This window comes from Argopecten irradians, chromosome 14 (assembly GCF_041381155.1).
Source record: "Argopecten irradians isolate NY chromosome 14, Ai_NY, whole genome shotgun sequence".
NCBI lineage: Eukaryota > Metazoa > Mollusca > Bivalvia > Pectinida > Pectinidae > Argopecten > Argopecten irradians.
In genome coordinates, this window is record NC_091147.1 from 8,167,850 (window position 1) to 8,181,026 (window position 13,177).

Genomic DNA, 13,177 nt, shown 5'->3' on the forward strand with positions numbered 1-13,177 from the left:
CGGATTTTACCGTGTTCACCAGATATTAACTTAGAGAGGTCATGTCATGCGGTAGTCACGTGATCGAACGGCGGGAAATAACAGCGTGGTAAGCGTTATTGGTCACAACAAACTGAAGATGTCACAGTACGAGAAGTTACGACAGAAGAATTTAGAAGACAACAGACGGATCTTAGCAGAAATCGGTTTGGTCAATCCCGTGAGTTTTTATTTTGTGTCTTTGGGAATCTCTGTAACTTTTGTCAGAGTGCTTTTAAATAGATTTTTAATGTAAACCACAATCAAAATATATGTTGCACTACTCTGGTAGTGTTGTACCTGTTGATAGATCCATTTATTATTATGCATTATTATTTAATACCCTGGTCTTCAATATCATATAAAATTGCCATAATAATATATAGTATTGCCAATAATCGTTATTATTGACAGATGGTGAATCAACTAAAAAGATGAAGAAGGCGGCTGATACATATGCATCATGCAAGTGAACTGATCATGTATTGGTATTTAGTAGATATCAAACTGATTAGCAACAAGCTAATTGAGTTTAGACTGGAATTAACTGAATTCTTTATCCTTTATACTATTTTAATATTGATTGAGCATTAATATTTTATTTGACAGTTTAAAGGGCTTCCAAAGGTCTCGTTGAAGAAAAGTGTCTTTAGTAGAACTAACAAAAGAAAGCAAGAGGATTATCCTGCCCGTCCAGCCAAAAAAAGGGTAGTAGAAGAGGACCTTGAACAGACAGGGTCTCTGAGAGGGAGTCGAAGGAAATCTGCCCGACTTGAAGGAAAGGTATACATTGTAGAACTGATACATTGAAAATATTTTGCAGTCGAGAAAAAATTATGGAAATGTTTTATATACAGTTAAAAGTAAATTTGTAAAAAAAATACTCAGTAGATATCTTAATCAGGAAATTAAATTGTTGTGGAAAATTTCTTAGACATGAAAACAGGAAATAAAGTTGCTGTGAAAATAAGTTGGGTTACATTGTACTGTAGCGAAAAACTGCGAGCTGATCCCACCGCTGCAACCAATTGTAGCGAAAAACTGCTGGAGTTATATATTTACGTATTCCCAGCCCGCAGCCCTCGGTAGATGCCTTCTAGGGTAGCGTCAGGCACCCGCCACAATACCCGGGTTTTAATTAGAGTAGAGTGGGTCGTCGAGTAAAACACAATTCAACGCCGTTATAAAGTTCCACATGTATTCAGCAACAATTGCATTTACTTATTATTTTCAACAGCCCATGCCTTTTCAATTGGGAAAATAACTCGGAATTTGGAAGAAATTGGGAAAAATTTCAGGGGTGTAAAAATTTTTCAAAACTACTTGCCCCAGGCAAGTAGGGCCCAACTATTACCTTGCAATTGCCCAAAATTGAATTCCATTGCCCCCAAAAAATACCATATTTTTTTCGCAGTTCTGTACTTACTAGAAAATTGAAAATCAAAAACTTGAGAATTATCTAATAAAAATTTCTAATGCTATTTCACAGGATATTTTACTTCTATAATTAGAAGAAAAATAAAACAATTAATTTTCAGCACTTTTTGCATTTTTAAAACGTTTTTTTTCGTTTCACTTTTACATTTTTTCTAAATTCCTGAATTCCGGAAACCGGATTCCGGCTCCATTATTAGATCCCAAGTGCTACTTCCTACCTTGAACAGAGATCGTTTTACACAGAAAAACTCCTTGGTTATGTCGAAAAAATTATAATTATACGACTAAAAATGTAAGTTAACCTTAGAAACATTGTAATATAACTTAAAAGCAGTTAACTATTGTTTTTATCAGCTTGAAAGTCTGTAAAACGTCTCTGAACTGAAGGTGCACCTTGCGACCTAGTTTATGCTCATTTCGATTTTGTTTTCATTTTGTGAAATAAAAATTGTTTCTAATCCCAAATTATTTGTTTAAGTAATGAAGACTATATTTCCACATTTTAGGAATGAAAATCTATTACAAATTATTAACACAAAAGTCACTGAATTTGATCAGTTTTTATTGGGAAATTTGATTTCAAAATTGGGAAAATAAGGCATTTTTTGGCTAGGGGAAACAGCCGAAGTTCGGCTGTAGATTCGACCAAAAAAAACCACTGTATGAGCAACAATTGCATTTACAGGATACAGTTACAGTTCACAGGATAACCACTCCGCTCTCTCTAGCATAGAAACGTGCACTTAAACAATAATCCAAACCAGCTAACTCCTGAACTCCGTCATTTAACCCAGTTAACACCTGAACTCCCTGAGCTTCAGTTTCGTTCCCCTTTTATACCAAACATGCAGGAGCCCTGCAGGAGCCCTGCAGGAGCCCTGCAGGAGCCTTGCAGGAGCCTGCAGGAGCACCCCGCTCCTTTGCAGTGTTATTGTCATTTTGGTAACCAGAGCCCACCGCTCCTTTGCAGGAGCGGTGGGCTCTGGTTACCAAAATTGACAATAACACTAAAACATAACACTTAGAAAAGCGATTAGCCACAAGTAAATGTTGACCGTGGTAATATAGATGTGGACACTGGCAGATTTTCCAGACCGATGTAGCCATTTGTTATAGATAATGGGGATGGGAGGCGATTAATACCTCTCAAATAGGGGGGCAATAAAATTGAGGGAGCCCCGCAGACGAAAAGTGCCACGACCGTAGATAATTAATTACTTCACGGATTAAGGGCCCAGCGTGTCCTCCATCTAATTACCAGCTGTCAACAGATAGATGCGCTATAGAAAAGCACTAAATAATGATGTGTAGACAAATACTACAGAATATAGAAAAACACAATAGAAAATATAGAAAAATAGTACAGTACTGTATATATAATTAGAATAAAGCTGACCTTAAGTTAACATTACGTTCTGTTTTTGCACTATTTAGTCTCTTTAAAAACTTGTTGGAGAAAATTTTATATACCTTAATATGAAAATTTGGTCATTTTAGATATGACCTTATGGTTAAAGAGATTGAACAATACAGGACTTTTTGAGATATTGAAACAATGTAGTTAAAGTGTGATTTAGTTTACTTCTAATTAGTTCCGCCATCTTGTGATTGTGATGAAACAAAAGTAAAATAATAGATTAAAACACATTAAGATAGAGCAATTTATGCAGGATTTTTTTCTTGTAAGTCCTGGCCATGGACTAGTACTCGCCACTTTTGAAAATGAGTCCCAGACAAAATCAGTGAGTCCCAGATACAATCAGCTGCATTGAGTCCCAAAATATACGCGAATCCTCGATCGCAATAGTGCATTCCTGTATGATTTATTTCAATTATGTAATTCAAGTGGGGAAAATATGTTTTTAGTTATGACAACCTTTAAATTTACATCGAAACATTTCAAATTTAATTATTACATCAAAAATCATTTATTTAAAATTATGTCATTAAAATCTTTATGTAAACCAGTTACACATTTGTATTTAACATGTTGTTTATTTAGGTGGTGTGCTCCACTAAAAAGGGATAAAATATTTCCTTGTAATATTATTTTCATAGCCAATTTTATCAATCTAATTAATTTTTATTAAATCATTCCAAAATTGACCTAATGAATCTTTTGAGTCTATCTTTAATTTTTAGCCCACCATCTACAGATGGTGGGCTATTCAAATTGCTTTTTGTCCGTGGTCCGTCATCCGTCCTTCCGTCCGTTAATTCTTGTTACCGCTATTTTTCAGAAAGTACTGAAGGGATGTTTCTCAAATTTTATATGTAGGTTCCCCTAGGGCCCTATTGTGCATATTGTATTTTGGGTCCAATCGGTCAACAAAATGGCCGCCAGGCAGCCATCTTGGATTTTGATTGTTAAAGTTTGTTACCGCTATTTCTCAGAATGTACTGAAGGGATCTTTCTCAAATATCACATGTAAGTTCCCATAGGGGCCTAGTTGTGCATATTGCATTTTGGGACCAATCTGTTAACAATATGGCCGACAGGCCGCCATCTTGGATTTTGACAATTGAAGTTTGTTACCGCTATTTCTCAGAAAGTACTGAAGGGATCTGTCTCAAATTGCATGTGCAGGTTCCCCTAGGGGCCTAGTTGTGCATATTGCATTTTGGGACCGATCAATGAACAAGATGGCCGACAGGCCGCCATCTTGGATTTTGACAATTGAAGTTTGTTACAGCTATTTCTCAGAAAGTACTGAAGGGATCTGTCTCAAATTGCATGTGCAGGTTCCCCTAGGTCCCTGGTTGTGCATATTGCATTTTGGTACCGATCGGTGAACAAGATGGCCGACAGGCCGCCATCTTGGATTTTGATAGTTAGAGCTTGTTACCACTATTTCTCAGAAAGTACTCAAGGGATCTGTATCAAATTGCATGTGCAGGTTCCCCTAGGGGTCTAGTTGTGCATATTGCATTTTCAGACCCATCGGTGAACAAGATGGCCGACAGGACGCCATCTTGGATTTTGATAGTTGAAGCTTGTTACCACTATTTCTTAGAAAGTACTGAAGGGATCTGTCTCAAATTTCATGTGCAGGTTCCCCTAGGTCCCTGGTTATGCATATTGCATTTTGGTACCGATCAGTGAACAAGATGGCCGACAGGACGCCATCTTGGATTTTGACATTTGAAGTTTTTTTCCTCTATGTCTAAGAATGTACTGAAGGGATCTGTCTCAAATTGTATGTGCAGGTTCTTCTAGGGGTCTAGTTGTGCATATTGCATTTTAGGACCGATCGGTGAACAAGATGGCCGACAGGTAGCCATCTAGGATTTTGATAATTGAAGTTTGTTACTGTTATATATCTCAGAAAGCAGTCAAAGGATCTTTTTGAAATTTCATATGTAGTAATATGTAGTAAAAGCTTGAAAAGCAGAGAAAAGATCCCTCTTTCCTTTGTCAGACAAAGATCGTTCTTAGGTGGGCGCCAAGATCCCTCTGGGATCTCTTGTTTAATTAAATATAGCCTCACAAGATTCATAAGGTCAATTTTCAGTCGGAGAACATACTGAATTTATAATTTATTTTCAATATATAATATATACTGCATGTTGTTGTAAAAACGTTTTTAAATCAAAAGGTAATCTGTCTTAAAAAATACAACACAAAGGTAGCCAAATTGATCAACGCAGAAATTATGGCAAATACATTCAATTTCTGTATATTGTCAAAGAGGTTTGAAAAATGAAACATAATATACACTAAGTATGGATTCAAACAAAATGTTTAATTTACAACCGATAATTGACCAATCAAATAGCAGACAAAACCTCAACACTAGCGCTGTCACCCACCGCAGTACACAACACGCCAACCATACCAAGATGAAAATGGACCATGTGTCAAAAATATCCACTGACAGGACCCAATATATTGGGCCGGAGGTGTTAATTAATTAGTTTACCTGTTCTCAGCCAGCCAACTCTGCTGTAAAGGCTGACATTTTTCAGGTACGTTCGATTGCAAAATCCAAAAATGTGGGACTTCGCCACCGAAATCGAGATGCGTCCACAGACGCAAACTTTTATAAAATCATGCCTCCAAACTGAATTGGACGCGTCCTGTAAACTGCTGTTACATTCACTTGATGGTGGGACTAATCAACGTATTAAAGATGTTGGCTAGAGTTATAGATACACATTCAGTCATATGTTTAAAGTCTTTTTTGTACACCTCTATTTAGATTGTAGATGATTCATGAATTACCTTGTTTCTGTTTTATTTAGGCTATTCTAACAAAGGAGCAACTCAAGGAGGAGATAGAAGAATGGGAGGAGGCCGAATCTGAAAACAGACATCGTCCTGTGGATAAAAATAGACCTAACTTTTATGGATTGGTAGATGGTACATATTTGTTGTATTGAAAACATGCATATATACTTATGTAGGAAAACTTCTAACACTACAGCTAGATGGTTGATAAAAGTTATTTATGATGTCCTAGATATTCAGATTTTCACTTTATTTGACTTTCATCAGTTGTAATGTATGAACAATTTAAAAACAGCTAGCTATTAGATGTTTTTGTTGAATTTTGGAATTATCATATAAAAAGAAAATATAGATGGGGGAAGCCAAACGTCTTTCTTTATATTTTCTGAACATTTGTGTTGAACCTAGTGACCCATAAACTTTTTATTTCTTTAGGTGTGGAAATAGGAACAGTATGGGAAACTCGTATGGAGGCATGCAGAGCAGGTATACACAGGTAAGTCTTATAGATCATTGTTATACAGTAATACACAAAGTTTCATCTCGGTACAGGTAAAGTGCTATCATTATGTATGGAAAATGGGTATTAGTATCAAATGTATATATTCAAATTAATGAACAATTATGGATTGCATTGTAGATGGAAATTTCTTAATATTTAATATTATTGGAAGCCAGTCTTTTTGAAAATGAAGATACACAGATATAATAGACAAAAAAGAACTTTTTTAAGAGTCTGTTTTAATTTTGTTGATGTTTTTAACTTTCTCTAGATCTGTTGGACAAATTCACTAGTCAACCCATGTGTTATTAAATTAGTGGCATAAATTTAAAAGTGTCTAGTGTTGGGAATATGTTTACATAATCCATCAAATAATTGGATACCATAAAATCTTTTGTACATAATTTACGTTTTAAATTCTCTGATGGATTTTAGAAAGAAAAAATAGCTTGGTACTCCACCTAGGTTTCAAGTACACACATATATATGATAAATTTAAAGAAAAATCCTTACGGATGAAATCTATCAGAAATAAAAACAATAACGAGAGCTAGTGAGCGCTTTCGCCCCATTCAAGGGAGCTCTTCAGTCTGAAGAGCTCCCTTGAATGGGGCGAAAGCGCTCACTAGTCAGTCGTTATTGTTTTTATTTCTTATATATATATATATATATATACACATGGTAAAGTTTCAGAGTACTTACTGGATAATAAAATGGGTTGTCTCCCCTGAAAATGATTGATGTTTAGTCATTTTTGAAAATTTGTTCAACACTAATTTCCGGCTATTTTGATTTTGTTTACAGACCTACAGTGGCTGGGATCCATGCTGGACCTGAGGGAGCTTACTCCATCGCTTTGTCAGGAGGGTACGACGACAATGTTGATTTAGGAGAAGGATTTACTTACACAGGAGAAGGTAAGTATCTCGTTATCAAATTAATTACCATAAAACATCAGCTCTAAGGGGATAACATTAGGCTGTGTCTCTTTAAGAAAGAAGAACGAAAGTTGTGACCACAGTTGATATGTAATTTTATGGTAATTTCAAGATCTTTTATATTTTGATGGTTGTCTGTTTTGTTTAAAAGGTCCACCTGAAAATCTTGAAATTTTATAACTTTGAATGAAAATAAACCTTAATCAAATAGTATTAATTTGCAAAAATGAATTGTATTAATTTTGGATTGGGTAGGTTTATTTGAGCACTTCTCTTCAGTTTCATATTTGATAACAAATTGTTAAAATTAACAATTCTATATGACAGACTGTGTTATGTGTATGTCTTTTTCTGTTCATTTAATGTGATGCTTGGGAAAGTGATGTAAAATTTCTTGTAAAAAAGAAATTCAAATTTGAAAACTGTTCAATATAAAATGCTTTGTTTTTAGGTGGGAGAGATCTGAAAGGAACCAAGGCCAATCCTAAGGTAGGTCTTAGTATATCGGCAATGAACTAGTGTATTGCTTCTTGTGGTGTAATTAATATATGAATATCAAGTCTTTTTGATGATTTACACATTAAGAACTTTATATCTTTCATCCAAAAATTACTTTTTAGGTCACCTGAGACAAAGTCTCACGACAACCTAAAAAGGGCTCAAAATGGATAACATTTCAAAAATCTTTCTTCTGATTTCACAGATTTGATGGAACCAGATACTCTTCATAGATGAAAAAGTCAAATTTATAAAATCACTGACTGACTTCAAGGGCCCGATCGGCAAACATATAGTGTTTATATGTCCTTGTTTCATTCTGTATCTAAAGTCAGGTGACCGTTAAGGCCGATGGGCCTCTTATTAATTCTTAACTTAATTTGGTAAATTAATAACAAATAATACATCTTCAATGATTTCTAGGAGATATTAATGTAATAATTCAAATGATTTATCATTGAATGATAGTTGTTTTAGTTTCTGTATAATGTAATGTACTTTTATGGTCTATATATATCTGAACTTGTGATTGGAGGGTATTTAAATTTTCTTACCTATATGTGCTTTTGTCATCTTTAGTACGTATGAAGGCAGAGGCATCTACTAGTCTATAAAATTAGTTGTAGTGTGGAAATTTTCACATATTTCACTTTTATTAAATCTCTGTAAATATATCCATGCGTTAAACACATATCAACAAGTGTAAATCTGGATTGTAATAACACTACGTATGTAGTGTGAAAACGATCAATGCAATGGTTATAGTATACATGGTTCTCACTAAGGTTTTTAATAGAAAATTAGTACCGGTAATAGGTGGTTGAGGGCCTGTGGCCGCCGTGGTGGCCAATACTTATTTCTGACAAAAGTAGCTGGTTGTAAACAAAGAAATAGACGTCTGTTTTTGCCAGAAACAGACTTTTAACGAGAACCCTGAGTATGTCTCACTAATGAGTGAGGTATTTCTTAGTTGTAAACAAATGGATGTTGTAATGCAAACATTTCATTGATCAGACTTGTGTTTAATGAATTGTGATGTTATTTTCATTTTATTACAAGAATCATTGAAGTTTTTGTGATCACAGTGATTTGATTTTGTAGAATCTACGGACGGCAGCTCAGTCAAAAGATCAGGAGTTGACTCGAGGGAATCTTGCTCTGAGTCGTAACGTAGAGAGTGGCCATCCAGTCAGAGTGATTCGCGGGTATAAACTGAAAAGTCCTTTTGCTCCAGAGGAAGGATACCGATATGATGGTGAGTTGCTGATTTCTCTAAAAACTTGGGTAATTTACTCACTCTAAAAACTTGTGTAATTTATAATAACTCACTCTAAAAACTTGGCTATTTTACTCACTTCTTCTGTGCTGAATTTAAATTAAAATGTGCACCACATGTGCATTTCACATTGATATGTACTTAGATATTTTGCAGTATACATGTTGCTCTGATTTTCTCGACCCAAACTTTTCATATATCAATACTTTGATACAGAGATAACATGGTGTGTTACAACAATTCCTCCTACTTTGAGTTTATAACAAGGATTATTGTATTTAAAAGTGATTTATGATCCTTGGTCCTCAGGTCTGTATCAGGTAGAGAAAGCATGGTGTTGTATAGGACTGTCTGGTTTCCTGGTGTGGAAATTTGCAATGAAGCGCTGCACAGATCAAGCTCCGCCCCCGTGGACTATCATGGATGTAAGTGTCGGCGTAAGGTGTTTGTAAGCAGAAACTTTTCCTTACAAGAAAATCTTTATCTGCTGTAGTGCATTAGGGTATGTAAAAAAAAGATTAATTTTGTTCAATATCATGGTTGCTAAAAAGGACATCCTCAGTGCTTACTATGACATAAATTTAATATTTTTCAATGCTTCACTGTATGACTATAGCTTTCAGTTATATAAAACCAGTAGTACCATGGTAAATGTTTCCCATCATGAGTTTGAGCTAGGGTAGATAATAAGTCAGATTCATTTGCTATAAGCATTATTATACACGTATCTTATTCCTCCAGTGAGGGATACTCCTATCACACATTCTCATAACTTTCATAATCATTGAAAGATTTTTAAATCTTACATATTCTCAATTTTTCAGGTGGGAAGCCCATCTAAGGACAGTATTATGTCGGACAAAGTCTCGGAGTCTGGTAAAACTGACTCAGGATTTGACTCGGATGAAACTGGCAGCCATTTTGGATCCCAAGAATCCACCAACATGAGTTGTGAGGGGAGTGAAGACGAACACTCCGTAAAATCTGACGATGATAAAAGTGAAGAAGACATTCAGTCTGTAAAATCTGATAATGAAAAAAATGAAGTTGGCCAATCTGTAAAATCTGATGATGAAAAAAATGAAGTTGGCCAATCTGTAAAATCTGATAATGAAAAAAATGAAGATGGCCAATCCGTAAAATCTGAAAATGAGAAAAATGAAGAAGACCAGTCAGTGAAATCTGACGCCAACAACGAAAATCAACCAGGGGATGACAACACAACGCTGACAGATGAAACTGTAAAAGATGAAGATCTATTGGTAACTGTAGTAACTGAAAATACTGAGAGCTCGGAAAATACTGAAATAGAAAATGGTACAGAAAATGATGAAGAAAAATCAGAGAACAAAGAGGCTGAATTAGAGAATGATGACAGTGAAAATTGAGGGGAATGGGGGTAAGACTCTAGCAGGGGAATTATCGTATGATGAAGTGATTTAAGTGGGTCAGAATATTGACAATCCAAACACAAAATCAGAGTAATTGGAATCTCAATATCACTTACTTTTCAAGGCAAAACTGGCCTCAGTTCATACAGAGATTTTACACGACATTTTCATTATATCACATGACTTAATAATTTCATTGTCCTTACATTTATATTATTTTGTCAAAGACAGATATGTAGGTAGCTAGTTTAAAACTGAAACATATTTTGATTTACAGAATCTTATATGTAAAATTGTTTAGAAATAGGTAAACATTCATTTTTACGCATAAAGTTGAGAGTTATATAACTGAAAGTGTAAATGTGTAAATATAAGAGAAGGGAACATATACGGTAATTACACAAAGCTCGCTTGATCGCGCAAATTTCCCTCGCAGGTAATATTTTGTATAAATACATGTATCAACTTTGTTGTTTAAAGTCTAAAAGTGTGTCTATCGCGAAAATAAGAACTCCACGAAATGTTTATGCATGCAAATTGTGAAATCAAGGCCTCACAAAAATATTCATTTTAACAGTAAGTGTAACTTTACTGGATATCACTGCGACCAGTATATTGGTATGTGGTTGGTATAACCAAACCATTTATGAAATGCATTTTTTAACTAGATACATATAGTTGACAATTTGCGGATCATGATATTAAGAATTAAGTCTTGTGCATGTGTTTGGAATAGGCTAATACAACAGCTATGGTATTAGATCCTATATATATATATATATATATATATATGTGGCAGCTATGCATGTGCTGTATAATTGTGCATGATGAAATCCCCAATCAACTATTTTTTATTGTACAGTGCCATACCTTTTAAATCTAATGAGTTTGACAATATACAAAGATGATCTATTTTTGAAGGTGTTAATTTGTATCTTAATTGCTAAAAAATACTGTACTGAATTATCAAACTTTCAGTAGTCATTTAAGAGAATTGTTCATTTTAAAAAGTTATGTATAATGAATTAAACCTTAGATTTAGTAAAAAAAAAAAAGTGCATTATTTTGATAAAAAATAATTACGATATAATTGCACATTACTATAGTATTATTAGTATAAATGTATATGGAACAAATTGAAGTATATACATTCTTAGATATATTATAACTTGTATGTATGTGATAAATTTACAAGCATAAATGTACTATTTGTCTGATTTTGATTTTAGATTTGTTTTTAAATGTTTAATAATGAATTTCATATTCATCTTGAATGTGAACATGTTTCGATAATTAAAACATTGCTTATTTGGAATTTTGCGACATACTAACAAATGTATTGCTTTCGTCAATGTTTAATATTTTACTGATTTTATTCATATGACATAACTGTTACATAAAAACATTTGTAGGCAGCTCAATGATAGCAGCTATATTTGTAAATAATTTGGTTTTAAAAAAATATATTGACATACAATGTATATGCTGATACATGTATATTTTTCTTGGTAGTTTTACATGCAACTTTGTAAAATGTGTAAATAGAGATTAAAGATGAAATAATAGTTATAAAGACGTTTATATGCATAGTGCTCCCAGATAATTTTTGGAGAGGTGGGTAATTTTGAATGAGAGGGGTAAAACACTGACTTCTGTGCGAACCCAAAACTTAACCAAGATATATTTCAATAAGAGTTATGATGTTATAGTATATTTAGTAAGCAATGATCAGCTAGCAATTGTGCAAATATCCATCTTGAAACAAGGACACATTTGATGCAGACTTGAAATGGAGTAGGATTCTTCTGATTTTACTTCTCGATGTAAGCGCCCATACTAATTGGATTGAGTAATTATAAATATTGAAGGGGTAATTTGTACACGTCCATACAATTTTTAGAGGTAATTGACAGATTTTCAATGGGCATTTTACCCATGAACGCATCTAAACTGGAGCACTGTACATGTGTGTATAATACACATTTCAATCTGGTTAAAATCATCCATTCATGGCTTGTTACTTCTGTTGGTGTAGTACGAAGCTATGAACTGGTGATAGTTTGAGGGGATTGTATACATGTAATAATAGAATTACCTTTATAAGACATTACATTCTGTCTTTGTATAATACAGAGTTATCTGCCCTTGCATATATATGTTTGGTAATTTTGTGTAAGAGTGAAAATGAAATTACATCAATTTCTCTAAAAATGTAACGGTACCCTCTCGAACACATGACATAGCTGTAAATGTATTATCTACCTACATTTACAGCTAACTCTGCAATTTGATACAAGAAACATAAGCATTAGAAACCAATATCGCTTTCTTTGATGTTAGATGGTGACGGTCAGTCAAGTGTAGTAACGTTCTTTGCTGAATTTAAGTGATTATCTATGGTAGTTCTTGTAGGGATGTTATTGCAGTGTAAAATAATATACTAATATGACCTTTACCTGTACAAATATGTTTTTTGTTTATCATGATATAGCCATATTGAACTACAGTTCAAAGATTTTCCATTTTGTAAAACATTTATTTTACCAATTTCATTTAGAATATCATGACACATATTTCAATGTTGGATTTTAAACTTCATTGAAATGATCATTCATTGGACTTGTTTTGCAATTATCACGAGTACAAAGATGTTTTTAAGGCATTCAGCTTTCACAAATTAATGTTTATTTTTGTTATATTTTCAGTCAAAAGTTATTTTTCAAACAAAGTTTTAAAGTTGAATTTTTGTTTTTGCAGATTTAAATAAAATTATGTTTATATATACAAATATGTTGTTTTATGTTTTAGCCTTCAACCATGCAGTAGCCAGCATTCCATTGCCTCTATTTTAGGACCATCCTCGAAACTCCAGGTCACTTAATATCTCTA

At 33.8% G+C, this 13,177-nt stretch overlaps 1 protein-coding gene across 1 annotated transcript; it reads left to right on the plus strand.

The window, feature by feature from the left end:
* The first annotated feature begins 42 nt into the window (after positions 1 to 42).
* LOC138308333 (uncharacterized) lies at positions 43 to 11,453 on the plus strand. The gene is made up of 9 exons (XM_069249325.1): positions 43 to 199; positions 628 to 801; positions 5,698 to 5,815; positions 6,119 to 6,179; positions 6,990 to 7,102; positions 7,575 to 7,612; positions 8,723 to 8,876; positions 9,207 to 9,322; positions 9,722 to 11,453. Exons 1-9 carry the CDS (start codon positions 119 to 121, stop codon positions 10,283 to 10,285), a joined length of 1,419 nt encoding a protein of 472 aa, XP_069105426.1. The 5' UTR covers positions 43 to 118; the 3' UTR covers positions 10,286 to 11,453.
* Positions 11,454 to 13,177: the final 1,724 nt, after the last annotated feature.